The sequence below is a fragment of the Garra rufa genome, chromosome 2 (assembly GCF_049309525.1).
Source record: "Garra rufa chromosome 2, GarRuf1.0, whole genome shotgun sequence".
NCBI lineage: Eukaryota > Metazoa > Chordata > Actinopteri > Cypriniformes > Cyprinidae > Garra > Garra rufa.
Window position 1 is genome coordinate 14,783,286 of NC_133362.1, and position 12,882 is coordinate 14,796,167.

The 12,882-nt window shown below is 35.5% G+C and overlaps 1 protein-coding gene across 1 annotated transcript in view; it reads left to right on the forward strand.

Moving 5' to 3' along the window:
- Positions 1 to 12,882, forward strand: part of eys (eyes shut homolog) — a 303,309-nt gene that overhangs the window by 276,060 nt on the left and 14,367 nt on the right. The window contains exons 39-40 of the mRNA XM_073834888.1: positions 5,801 to 5,973; positions 11,850 to 12,032. Coding sequence (XP_073690989.1) covers positions 5,801 to 5,973; positions 11,850 to 12,032 — 356 coding nt within the window. The remainder of the gene's footprint in view (positions 1 to 5,800; positions 5,974 to 11,849; positions 12,033 to 12,882) is intronic.

The window sequence follows — 12,882 nt, forward strand, 5'->3', positions numbered from 1 at the left end:
TACCAGAGAGGTAGGATTTGAACCAGCGAAGTGAAGTCCCTGTGATGCCCAGCATTGAGAGGGTGGACAGGAGGATCTGGTGATTCACAGTGTCAAAAGCTGCAGATAGGTCCAGCAAGATGAGTACTGATGATTTGGACTCAGCTTTTGCCGTCCGCAAGGCTTCAGTGACAGACAGTAGCGCAGTCTCAGTTGAATGGCCGCTTCTGAACCCTGATTGGTTAGAGTCCAGTAGATTGTTCTGTGAGAGGAATAAGGATAGCTGGTTGAAAACAGCCCGTTCCAGTGTTTTTGCTATGAATGGAAGGAGAGAGACAGGTCTGTAGTTGTCAATGAGTGAAGAGTTAAGTGTAGGTTTTTTGAGCAGTGGGGTTACCCGGGCCTGCTTAAATGTAGTGGGAAAAGTGCCTGTGAGAAGAGATGTGTTGATGATGTGTGTGAGCGCCGGTAGGATTGTAGGAGAGATTGCTTGGAGAAGGTGTGAGGGGATAGGATCTAAAGGACATGTCGTCGGATGGCTGGAGAGGAAAAGTTTGGTTACTTCTGCCTCCGAGTAAGGACAGAAGGAGAAGAGGGGAGTTCCAGCCGTGAGTGTGGTCAATTTTAGTTCCTGTATGTGTGGAGCTGAGAACTTATTATTGATCGATGTAGTTTTGTCTGTAAAAAAATGTGGCGAAGTCATCAGCTGTTATAGAAGTGGTGGGAGGTGGTGGAGGGGGACAAAGCAGTGTATTAAATGTTTTGAAAAGGTTGCGTGTGTCTGGAGAATTGTTGATCCTGTTGTGGAAGTATGAAGATTTGGCTGTATGTACTTGGGTAGCGAAAGATGAGAGCATAGACTGATACATACTGAGGTCGGATGGATCCTTAGATTTGTGCCATTTTCTCTCGGCTGCCCTAAGTTTGGAGCGATGCTCACGAAGAACATCGGATAACCAAGGGGTTGTCGGAGCAGCTCGTGCTGGCCTGGAGGAGAGAGGGCATATAACATCTAGACAGGAGGTAAGAGTGGAGCATAAGGTGTCAGTTGCTGCATTAGTGTCCAGGGATGAGAAGTGAGTAGGAGAGGGAAGGGAGGAGGATACTAAAGAAGAAAGATGGGAGGGTGAGAGAGAGCGTAGGTTTCTTCTAAAAGTAACAGGTAGAGGGGTTGGGGGTGCACAAGTAGCAAGATGTAGGTCAAATGTAATGAAGAAGTGGTCAGAGATGTGTAGGGGTTTGACCGCAATGTTGTCTGAAATACAATTTCGCATGTAAATGAGATCAAGTTGGTTGCCAGACTTATGAGTGTATGTAGTGATAACGCGTTGTAGATCAAATTAAGCTAGAAGTGAATGGAAGTCAGCAGCATAGGGTTTGTCAAGGTGAATGTTGAGGTCCCCAAAGACTAGAAGTGGGCTGCCATCCTCTGGAAACGAGGACAGCAGCCCATCCAGCTCTTCTAAGAAGATGCCAAGTTGAGTAGGAGGGCGGTAGATTACCACAATGTGGAGTTCGATAGGAGATGTTACAGTGATTGTATGAGATTCGAATGAACTGTAATTGCATAGAGGAGAATGGGTTGAGTATTTCCAGTTGTTAGAAATAAGAAGTCCCGTACCCCCACCCCTTCCAGTGTGACGAGGGGTGTGAGAGAAGGAAAAGTTATTAGAAAGAGCAGCTGGGGTTGCAGAGTCTTCTGGACGAATCCAGGTCTCAGTCAAACCTAGAATGCTCAGACCAGATTGCACAGAAAATGCTGAAATGAAGTCAGCTTTGTTGACAGCTGACTGACAGTTCCAGAGTCCAACTGTGAAAGAGAAAGGTTCAGTGGAAGAGGTGTCGATAGGACGCAGGTTAGAAATATTGCGTCGACGTGAGCGTGTGATATTAGTGCGGTGTGTAGAGAGCACCGGAATGAGTTGGAAACACATGATAGAGAAGGACAGAAAGAAGAGTGAGAAAAAGGAAAGGAGTACTTAAGTGCGTTGAGTGCGTTAAGTGCGTAATACGTATGTATGAATACGCAAATTATATCTGACATAAATAGCCCAATTAACAGATTTTCAAAACGAAAAGACTGAGTGACATATGCTGCTGAGTTTGGTTCATTTTTGTGTGGAGCGGCGCTCTACAAAAGTTCACGGAAAGGAAACCGAGATGACAGAAACAAAAGTAAACACACTGCAGTTTTGAATTATCTGTAAGACCAAAAATGACAGAGTTATTCCGCTATTTGATTGCGCCGGCGCCTCATGCACACACAGCATTGCAAAAGTTGCAGCCTGTTAATTATAAGAATAAAATACAGTCAATCAAATATAGAAACACTGGTTAAATTAAATAGTGCGTACTGTACAAATCTGTGCCGTTCAGCCTGAGCTCGGGCCAAACACATATTTGCTCATGTGAGGAGGATGTTTTATAAGCGCGTTAAGTACAAATCCTGGTTTACATAATAGTTTGGCATTTAAATGCATCAGGAATATGGACACATTTATTTGGATTGATGCCGAATGAGAGAGGTAGGCTGCATCAGAACAATGACGTTTCCTTTCAGTTTCGCTTTTACCCTCATTCGTTTTGGCTTGTTTAGCAACTTATATTCTTCATTCTTGTTTTGTTCTGAAAACCATTTAAAATAGCCTATAGGCTATTTATTGTGTTTAATTATTGTACATTATAACACTTCGCTTTTTTTTTACCGGTGTTATTTATAATTTTATGTTAGCTATCCTAAACTTAATGTATAATGAGCAGCTATAAACTTATATTTTGGCATTTTATAATCTGTGGATATTTTGATGAAAGTAACTTAAAAGTAGTGCAATGCATTACAATTTAGAGACAGTAATATTGTAATGTAGCTAATTATTTTTAAAAGACAGTAACTAGTGATATATAATGTATTACATTTTGAAAGTAACTTGCACAACACTAGTGCTCGCCATATGCAGCAGACACCTGAATGTTCTTCCTGACTGTTCCCTGCGTCAGTCTGAGCTCGCATGGCTGGTGAAGGGCAATCAGTCACAGAAACAGATGTGTTTGCATGTTCTACATAATGCGGGGCAATAATCTCACAGTCTGCCGCGGCATTACCCCCTGCTGTCCTGAAAGGCAGTGACAAACCATCCGCTGTCATTCCCTGGTAACGCTACGAAGAGCGCTTGTGTACAAAGGAGGTCACTTGATTAGTGTCTTAGAGTGTGGGAAGGTCGCATGTTGTCTTGTCCAGTGCGATTATTTTTGTAACATTTGAATGCATGCCAGTGACTTTATTTGAATATATTAATGGATTCTATTTTTTGTTTAAATCCTTCCATGCCCAGGTTTTAAGAATCTTCTGTATTGTTGTGTGTGTGTTTATGTATCAGTCACTCGCACTGGTTGGAAATCCCAGTGACAGAATGTAAATATTTCATTTCAGCTGTGCTGCAGCTCAAAACACATTATTAATTTATAGATCTGAAACTCCTCCATTGCCTTCCTGTATCTGATATTATACCTTTGAAAACCGTCTACGTCTTCCGGCAGCTTATGAAGTTCTTGTCTGAATATTGCTTATCACGCTGGCCCACCCTCTACCTCTCGCTTGGGGATAAAGCCTGGAATTATAAAAGTTCCGTTTGCGGAATTGCACCTCGGCAGTCAGCCGTTAGCTCGAGCATTTCTAATCATTCGCTTACAGTGAGGCTGGATCAACATCAGCAGAATGTGAGTCTATATTTGCAGATGGCCTTCAGGCCCAGTTATGCTCTTATTTAAATCAATCTGTGATTTTGAAAGGTGCACTCAATATGTTTTTGTTTATCTGTGCTGAGTCTTCTTTGTCCCTGTGGTCTTAGACATATTTTTGTGTTTTTTTATTTTCGCTTTTTCCATGCTTCATATTATAACTTTCCTAAAATGGACATTTCACCAAGTATAATGTTATGTCTGCATTATGTATATACTGTTTAGATGTTTTTTTTTTTTTTTTTTGTCTAGATGTTTATCCTGGGTGAGCACTGCCTGAAAGCGCTATATAAAGTAAACATTGTTTTTAGTAACAGCATGACACGACTGGGCATGTGATCTCAAAACATGGGCAGTCCAATCCATGTTAAAAATGCCACAATAATAAATATTAAGAAAGCAAAATATTTTCATGTACACCTCCATTCCAAAGTTTTGGGGTCAGTGAGATTTTAATATTTTTGAAGTTTTTTTATGATCAACAAAGTTTGTTTGACCAAAAACAGTAATTTTGTGAAGTATTATTACATTTTAAATGAACTGTTTTCTGTTTTAGCATATTGTAAAAATCAATCTATTCCTGTGATGAATTTTCAGCGTCATTACTCCAGTCTTCACATTATTCTTCAGAAATCATTCGAATATGCTGATTTGGTGTGTAAGAAAGATTTCTCATTATTATCGATGTTGAAAGTAAATGCGAGCGCCGTTCAAAAGTTTGGGATCAGCAAGATTTTTAATGTTTATTTATGTTTTTAAAAAAAGTATTTTATGCACACCAAGGCTGTGTTTATTTGATTAAAAATACAGGGAAAAAACTGTAATATTGTGAAATAATATTGCTATATAAAATAGTGTGTTTCTATTTTAATATACTTTAAAATTGAATTTATTCCTGTGATGAATTTTTCAGCATCATTACTCCAGTCTTCAGTGTCAAATGATCCTTCAGAAATGATTCTAATATGCTGATGTATTATCAATGTTGGAAAAAGTTGTGCTGCTTACAAAAATATTTTTTTGGAATCTGTAATTCTTTGCGAAATAAAACATTAAAAACAACAGCAATTATTTAAAATAGAAAAATGTATTAACATATACACTACCGTTCAAAGTTTGGGGTCAGTACATTTTTTCTTTCTTTGGAGGAAATTAATACGTTTATTCAGCAAGGATGTGTTAAATTGATTAGAAGTGGTAATAAATACATGTATTGTTAGAAAAGATAAATATTTGGAATAATTGGTGTTCTTTTTAACTTATTATTTATCAAAGAACCCTGAAAAAAGTATAACAGTTTCTAGGTTCATTGAAATTATTTCTGAAGGATCACGTGACACTGAAGACTGGAGTAATGGCTGATGAAAATTCAGCTTTGCGTCCCAGAAAAAAAATTATATTTTAAAGTATATTAAAATAAAGCTGTTATTTTAAATGTCTGTAATATTTCTTAATATTCTTTTTTCTGTATTTTTCATCAAATAAATGGATCTTCTTGGAGACTTCTTTAAAAACATGAAAAATCTTCCTGAAAGGCGGTGTATATCTTTTTGCATCTTATCTGCAAGTAAAATCTTTTTTTATTAATGTCACTTAATTCTTTTATTTGTTATTGTTAATTGTTCTCATGTTTTTAAAGAATTGATTTTCTGAACTTGTCAGCCGGCCTCTTAGGGATTTCAAAAGCCCTGTTCTAGATCACAGACTTGACTTTCATCTTATACATCAATATAATCCTATCTAATATCAAGTGCTATTCATTTCTTTATGTATAGAATGTTTTCACTTTGCAAAAGAACAAAAAATGCTCTTTTACTTAGTCTTCAGTTCATGTTGGTCCATCTGACAGGGATGCTCTAGAGTTCAGGCCGGTGATGTATGACTTCCATCACTTCTGCTCTGTCTTCTCATTTGTATTCCCCTCTGCTTTTTTGACACTCTCAACCCCCCCAATGCCCCTTCGCAATTTATGCTTTCTACGCAAACTCCACCGAAGGTAATGATGCAGTAAGGGTACATTTCATTGGTGTACTAATGATCTCTGTTTTTTTCCCCCCCTCTTATTTTGGTTCCTTGTGTGCAGCGATGCGGAGAGCTGGTTCTGCGCGTGTCCTTCGCTCTACTCCGGTAAGCTGTGCCAGTTCACCGCCTGCGAGCGAAACCCGTGCGCACGCGGCGCCACCTGCGTTCCCCAGACGCGGCTCGAAGCGGCGTGTCTTTGCCCCTACGGGAGGCAGGGTCTCCTCTGCGACGAGGGTAGGTCCCGTCAAGGTTCGTGCGTAGACAGTGATTTACACCAGTATCCATGGAGACTCAATGAAGCCGGCATGGCCAGAGGGCATTTCGTTTGATATTTGTAGTGTTGCGAGGTTTGTTTTCCTCCATCTCCTGCGAGCACCTCCGTCTTTGAGGTTAGACCCATAGGTGGTAGATTGAAACGTATTCCCAGCAGTTTTGTTTAACTGATGCAAGCCGTTGAAATACGGCTCCAATTAGAGAAGCTAAGTGCTCTACGCTCACTACAAACTCACTAAAGAGTTAGTGAACTCTGAACGTTTTGAGGATAACTGCCAGTCTGCGTTGTAGCGCTTTCTCGATTCCACTGACCTTTGGAGGCGTCTACAGGTAATAGAGTGCGCATCCAAATATAATGAGCACGCCAAGTCCTTTAAATTAGGCGACTCTGAAAGTTAATTCATCAAGGCGTAGTCACAGAATGTACTCGCTGCAATTGGGTTTGTTTTATTGTCTCGAATAACAAAGCTGCGAAGACATACTACACCGCCGCGTAACTAATGTACTTCTCTTCCCGGCTCTACCTCGCAGTGTTAAGTCAGCTAAAGTCAGATATCTGCTTACACAGATAGCTCTTCATCTTCTCGACTGCGCTTCGAGGGAAAAGAACTGCTGCTATTTTGCTGTAATCTAATTGGGTGGCGTGGTTTGAAGACCGCTTGGCACAGCTCGCCGGGCAGGGCTAGCAGACGTCGCTCTGTCAGACGGCAAGAGCCTGATGCCAAATAGAGTGTTCTAATCTCCCAGTGTCACACCGAGTGGGACTGACATTTGAATTTAAAGGCCGATAACAGCAGATAACATCAATCAGTATTGATTAGTAGCCAAGGCCTCGCTGCCTCTGGGCAGTCACTCAACTTTAGATGTGCTGGACTTCTTCAAATGAGCCTGGACTAATAGAATTATAGGAAGGGTGTTTGGAGTCTGTTTGATGCATTGACTTAGCATTGCATTTAGATACATGTATTTTTATAGATTAGACAGAAAATAAGTTTCAAAGATCTAATCATGTTTTTTTTTTTTTTTAAGTTGCCAGGCAACATGCAAATGTGATTTATTTGTCAACATCCAAAGTAACTGATTTAATTAACATCAAAAAAAGAAATTGGTAACACTTTACAATAAGGTTCATTAGTTAACATTAGTTAACTACATTGGTTAACATGAACTAAGAATGAACAATTGCAGTTTCAGCATTTACTATTGCATTATTGAAATCACAAGTTGTGTTTGTTAACATTAGTTAATGCACTTTGAACTGACATGATCAAACAATGAATGACTGTATTTTTATTAAATAACATTAACAAAGATTATAAAAAATGTGAATAAATGTATTGTTCATTGTACATTCATGTTTACAAATGTTAGCAAATGAAACCTTATTGTAAATTGTTACCAAGAAAGGTTTTGGAAGAATGGGTATTATGCACCAGTGTTATATTAGTTTTGTCATTTATTTATTAACATTTTGAATTTTTGTTTATTTTTATATTTTAATTTTTAATTTTAATTTTCAGTTTAGGTTTTTTTTTTTATTAATGATATTTATTTTTATTAGCTTTTTATTTGGTTTTATTTTAGTATAACTGCTTAAATTAGTTTTAAGGAAAAATAAATGTATTGATCGAATGGGTGCCATGTACCAGTGTTATATTAGTATTATCTAAAAACGATGATTGTATTTATTAACATTTTGAATTAGTGTTTATTTTAAATTTTATTTTCAGTTTTTGTTTGACATTTTATTAATTATGTTCATTTTTATTCATTTTATTATATTTCTATTTATTCGTTTGTTTTCATTTCAGTACAAGTACTAAAATTGCAACTTCTATTTAGCTTTAATTTGGTTTTGTTTCAGCGCAAGTACTAAAATTACAAAATTATTCAATTTTAATCTAAGAATGTTAATGTTAATTTAAGCAGTTACAATAATTAAACTTCAAAATTATTGTAACTGCTTAAATTAACATTCAAGAAAAATAAATTATTGGAAGAATAAGTGTCACGCACCAGTGTTATATTAGTGTTATCTGCATACAATGATAGTATTTATTAATTTGTGTTTTTTATATTTAAATTTTTCATTTTATTTTCAATTTGGCCTTGTCATTTTATTAATTTTTATTAATCGTTTTATATTTCTATTTAGCTTTCATTTGTTTTTATTTTAGTTAGTACTAAAATTACAAAAACTTCATTTCTTAAAACTATTATTGTAATTATTTTAACTGCTTAAATTAGCTTTGACGAAAAATAAATTATTTTTAATTTTAAAACTGTCCGTAGCGACTATTTAAAATAATGTTTTATTAATAATGTTTATTTTTATTAGTTTTTTAATACATATCTATTTAGCTTTCATTTGTTTTCATTTTAGTATAAGTACTAAAATTACAAAAACTTACATTCTTAAAATTACAAAATTATTGTAACTGCTTAAATTAGCTTTTAAGAAAGATGTATTGGAAGAATGGGTGTTATATTAGTATAATTAGAATGCTATGATAGTATTTATTAACATTTTGAATTAGTGTTTATTTTTAGATTTTAATTTCTCATGTTTGTTTTTGTATTTCTATTTAGCGTTCATTTGTTTTCATTTCAGTACAAGTACAAAAATTACAAAAACTTAAATTCTTTAAATTAAAAAAAAAAATCTGTTAGTTGCCATGGCAATTTTTTTATTATTATTCATTTATTTATTTATTTTCAGCTTTGTTTCAATTACCAATAATAATTTTTAACAGTTTTATTTAAAAATAACCACTGTCATGGAAGTATTTTATTTTATTTTATTTTATTATTTCAGCTTTAATCCAATTACAGTTTTTAGTTTTAGTTAAAAAATAACCACACTGTCATGGAAGTATTTAATTTAATTTTTCTTAAAATCAAAGTCTTCGCATAATCGCAGCTTTATTATCAAAGAATTAGCTTTTTTTAATCAGAATCAGATAGATTGATCAGGGGAGCTTGTGTTGCTGAAAGCAGCTTGAGGCGGCAGTGGAGTTTAGAGGACAGACTGTGTTCTCTGACGCACCGTTAACATCACACATAGACCCATAACATAATAGCACATCTGCCTTAACACACACATCATGTGACTTCTCTGTATTTTCATTTCACCGGCACCAGGCTCTACGTCAAAAAAGATTAAAGAAACATCTTGTGGGAAGTGTATAGGATCAAACAGATTTTGTAAGGAGTTGCTCACATGTGCATATCTTTATTTTTATGTCTTTATTTATTTAATTTTCACATGCATGTGTGTGTATGTGTGTAAGTGGTAAGAGAAAAAAAGCAAGAAAAGCTAAATATCTCGCAGTCCAGCTGACTGAAGGCTATTGAATTTCACTACAGCAAAATCCTTACGCACAAATGGTTTTTGACTAGAACGAATGGAAATAAATAGGTGATGTGTCACCTGTAAAAACTGCCAGTGAGTTGGAGCTTTTGTTTTCTTGTTCCTTTATTCACCTCCAGCAACAGCAGCAGAATAACACAGCAGGGAAAACCATCCTGTGCTCTGCAGAGCCTTTGCTTAAAAAGTTAAACCTTGGTTATTTGAGGATGTACTTAATTCTATCATATGGGACATTTTTAGTAATGAGAAGAATTTAAAAAATAATAATAAAGTGTGGTTTATTCACGTATCAGTAGTGAGAAATAAATCAGGGCAAGAAGGATTTTTTCTGATTACCTCTAGTAGCCTATCAGAAATCCCTTTTGACTTTGGAAACAAGCTCAAATCACATCCTTACACAGGACCGCAGTTTATCTTAGGATGGTAATTGGCGTTCTCAAAAGGTACCCGATATGTCCGATTAATAAATGGCCGGTTTATTAATGAATTTCTCTTGGAGCAAGGAACGTAACTCAGCATATGCAGCATATCACAGAGTCATTACATGACACTGTGAGTTAAGAAATACAGCTGGCCCCATCAAGCCATCCCTGCTAAAAACGCATTCTACTCCTTCATTAGGCGCTGTGCAAATAAACCGTGACAAGGTAATATATGTGCAATTTCAAAAGGCATCAATAATTCAAGGGGAGAGCAGAGGGAAGAACTTCAATACTGTTCCCAGAGAAATCCTCCCGGAGAGGCTTTGCAGACTGCACACTTCATAAAGACAAAATGAGGGGTGGAGAAAACTCTTTAGGTAGCGCATTTTTTACTGGAGAAGAAGTGTAAATGCTTAATGTACCCAAGCTGAAATGTTTCCGAGTGATGCTTCATAGACCAGCTGATTGAATGTTGAGATTTAGGAAGATTTTCCACCTCTGAAATACATTGTCCAAAGCAACCAGCCATTTCACAAATGATGACTGATTTCTGCAGATATCACTGTTACGACCATTCCCCGAGTAAAATGGCACAAAATGACAATAATAATCGTTAGCAGCAGCTTTTTACCGCCACAGGAAAAAATAAAGCATGGAATTTGTCAAGCGCTATAAATAGTGCAATATCGCCATCTTGTGTCTGTGTCTCAGACAGCTGCTGGTAACTTCATCTCAGTAAATTGCATAACATTTTACATCATTTTTTAACTTAAGAATTATCACAACACATTTCTCAAGTATAATTATTCTAAATGTAGCTGGAATTGAACCTGCAACCCAGGTCATCATTAACCATTGTTATAATAGCCCTGAATTTTTTGTTACTATTATTTTTAGGCATATGTTTGAATAAAACGTATTTTGAAACGTCATTTCTTTATTTGAATATTTATGTATTCACAGTTGAGGTCAGAAGTTTACATACACCTTGCAGAATCTGCTAAATGTTAATTATTTTACCAAAATAAGAAGGGGTCAAACAAAACGCATGTTATTTTTATACTTAGTACTGACCTAAATAAGATATTTCACATAAAAGATGTTTGCACACTGTCGACAAGAGAAAATAATAGTTGAATTTATCAAAATGACCCTGTTCAAAAGTTTACATACACTTGATTCTTAATACTGTGTTGTTACCTGAATGATCCACAGCTGTTTTTTTATTATTATTATTATTATTATTATTATTTAGTGATAGTTGTTCATGAGTCCCTTGTTTGTCCTTAAACTGCCTGCTGTTCTTCAGAAAGATACTTTAGGTTCCACAAATTCTTTGGTTTTTCAGCATTTTTGTGTTTTTGAACCCTTTCCAACAATGACTGTATGATGTTGAGATCCATCTTTTCACACTGAGGACAACTGAGGGACTCATATGCAACTATTACAGAAGGTTCAAACGCTCACTGATGCTTTAGAAGGAAAAAATATGCATTAAGAGACAGGGGTGGAAACTTTTGAAATTTAAAGTTTAGGGTAAATTTAACTTATTTTGCCTTCTGGGAAACAGTATCTTCTGTAGCTTCTGAAGGGCAGTACTAAATGGAAAAAATATATATTTAGGCAAAATAAGTCAAATGTGCACTCTTCGTTCTGTTCAAAAGTTTACACACTGATTCTTAATGCATAATTTTTCCTTTTTTGTCCTTGGACAAACCAGGGGCTCATGAACAACTATCACTAAACAAAAAACACATCTGTGGATCATTCAGGTAACAACACAGTATTAAGAATCAAGTGTATGTAAACTTTTGAACGGGGTTATTTTTTATAAATTCAGCTATTATTTTCTCTTGTGGACTATATGTAAACATCTTTTATGTTCAATATTTAATACAGGTCTGCAGTAAATAAAAAAATGACATGCATTTTGTATGATCCCTTTTATTTTGGTAAAATAATTAACATTTTGCAAATTCGACAAGGTGTATGTATACATCTAACCTCAACTGTATTTATTTATTTGTGTGTGTTTTTCTTTACAGCTGTCAACATCACTCGGCCCAGGTTTAGTGGACTTGATGAATTTGGATACTCTTCCTATGTGGCTTATCCTTCTATTCCCAGTATGGGTCATTTTTATGAATTCCACCTGAAGCTCACCTTTGCCAATAATGTCTCCGCTTTGAGAAACAACCTCATTCTCTTTTCTGGGCAGAAGGGACAAGGTGAGTCGAAACGGGAATATTGTCTTATTCCTTTATGTTTGTGACTCCATCTTTCTTTATTCACTTTGATCTCAGCGCATCCCTCAGTGCTTATAACACAATGCCGTATATACTGGTGTATGAAAAAATAAAAAAAGAGCTGGATTCATAGCAGTTTGGCTGTAAACGTTTTCCCAGCACTAGCTGAGGTCATGTTAGAAGAAGTGAGGTTCAGAAATAGTATCACTCAACTAGGAGATATTAATGGAGCAGCTGCTGTAAAATGTGCTGGAAGTGTAAGTCCAGGACCCAACAGCAGAGACAATTTATCTGTGCACACAACGGGCGATGATTTTTATTATCTGCCATAAGGGAAGGATCTGTTATATATGGGGTCTCAGAAGAGAATAATCTCAGATAATGGAGGAGAACTCTTGACTATAGAATTCAAAATAGGCTGTAAAAATATTTTGTAATATAATAAATACAAGGAATGCGGACTTGTTTACAAATAAAAACATTTAAACATTTTTAAATTATAGCTAGGTATTAATAATAATAATTTAATAATTAACAGTGTGTAATAATATATAATAAATAATCATTTAATAATTATAATGGTATAATTATATGAATTTATTAAAAATATATATTGATTACCAGCTAAAAAATATATTTTTTTTATTTTAATTTACTTGAGAAGATAGGTATTACGGAGATTTTAAGTGTAGTTTTCGGAGAATACTGCATATCATATTTTACGTAAAAATCCAATTCTGTTTAAAAAAAAAAAGTTTGGGATCAGTAAGATTTAACTTTTTTTTTTTAATAGGTCTCTAATGCACTGTAAAAAACAATTTGTTGAGTAAAC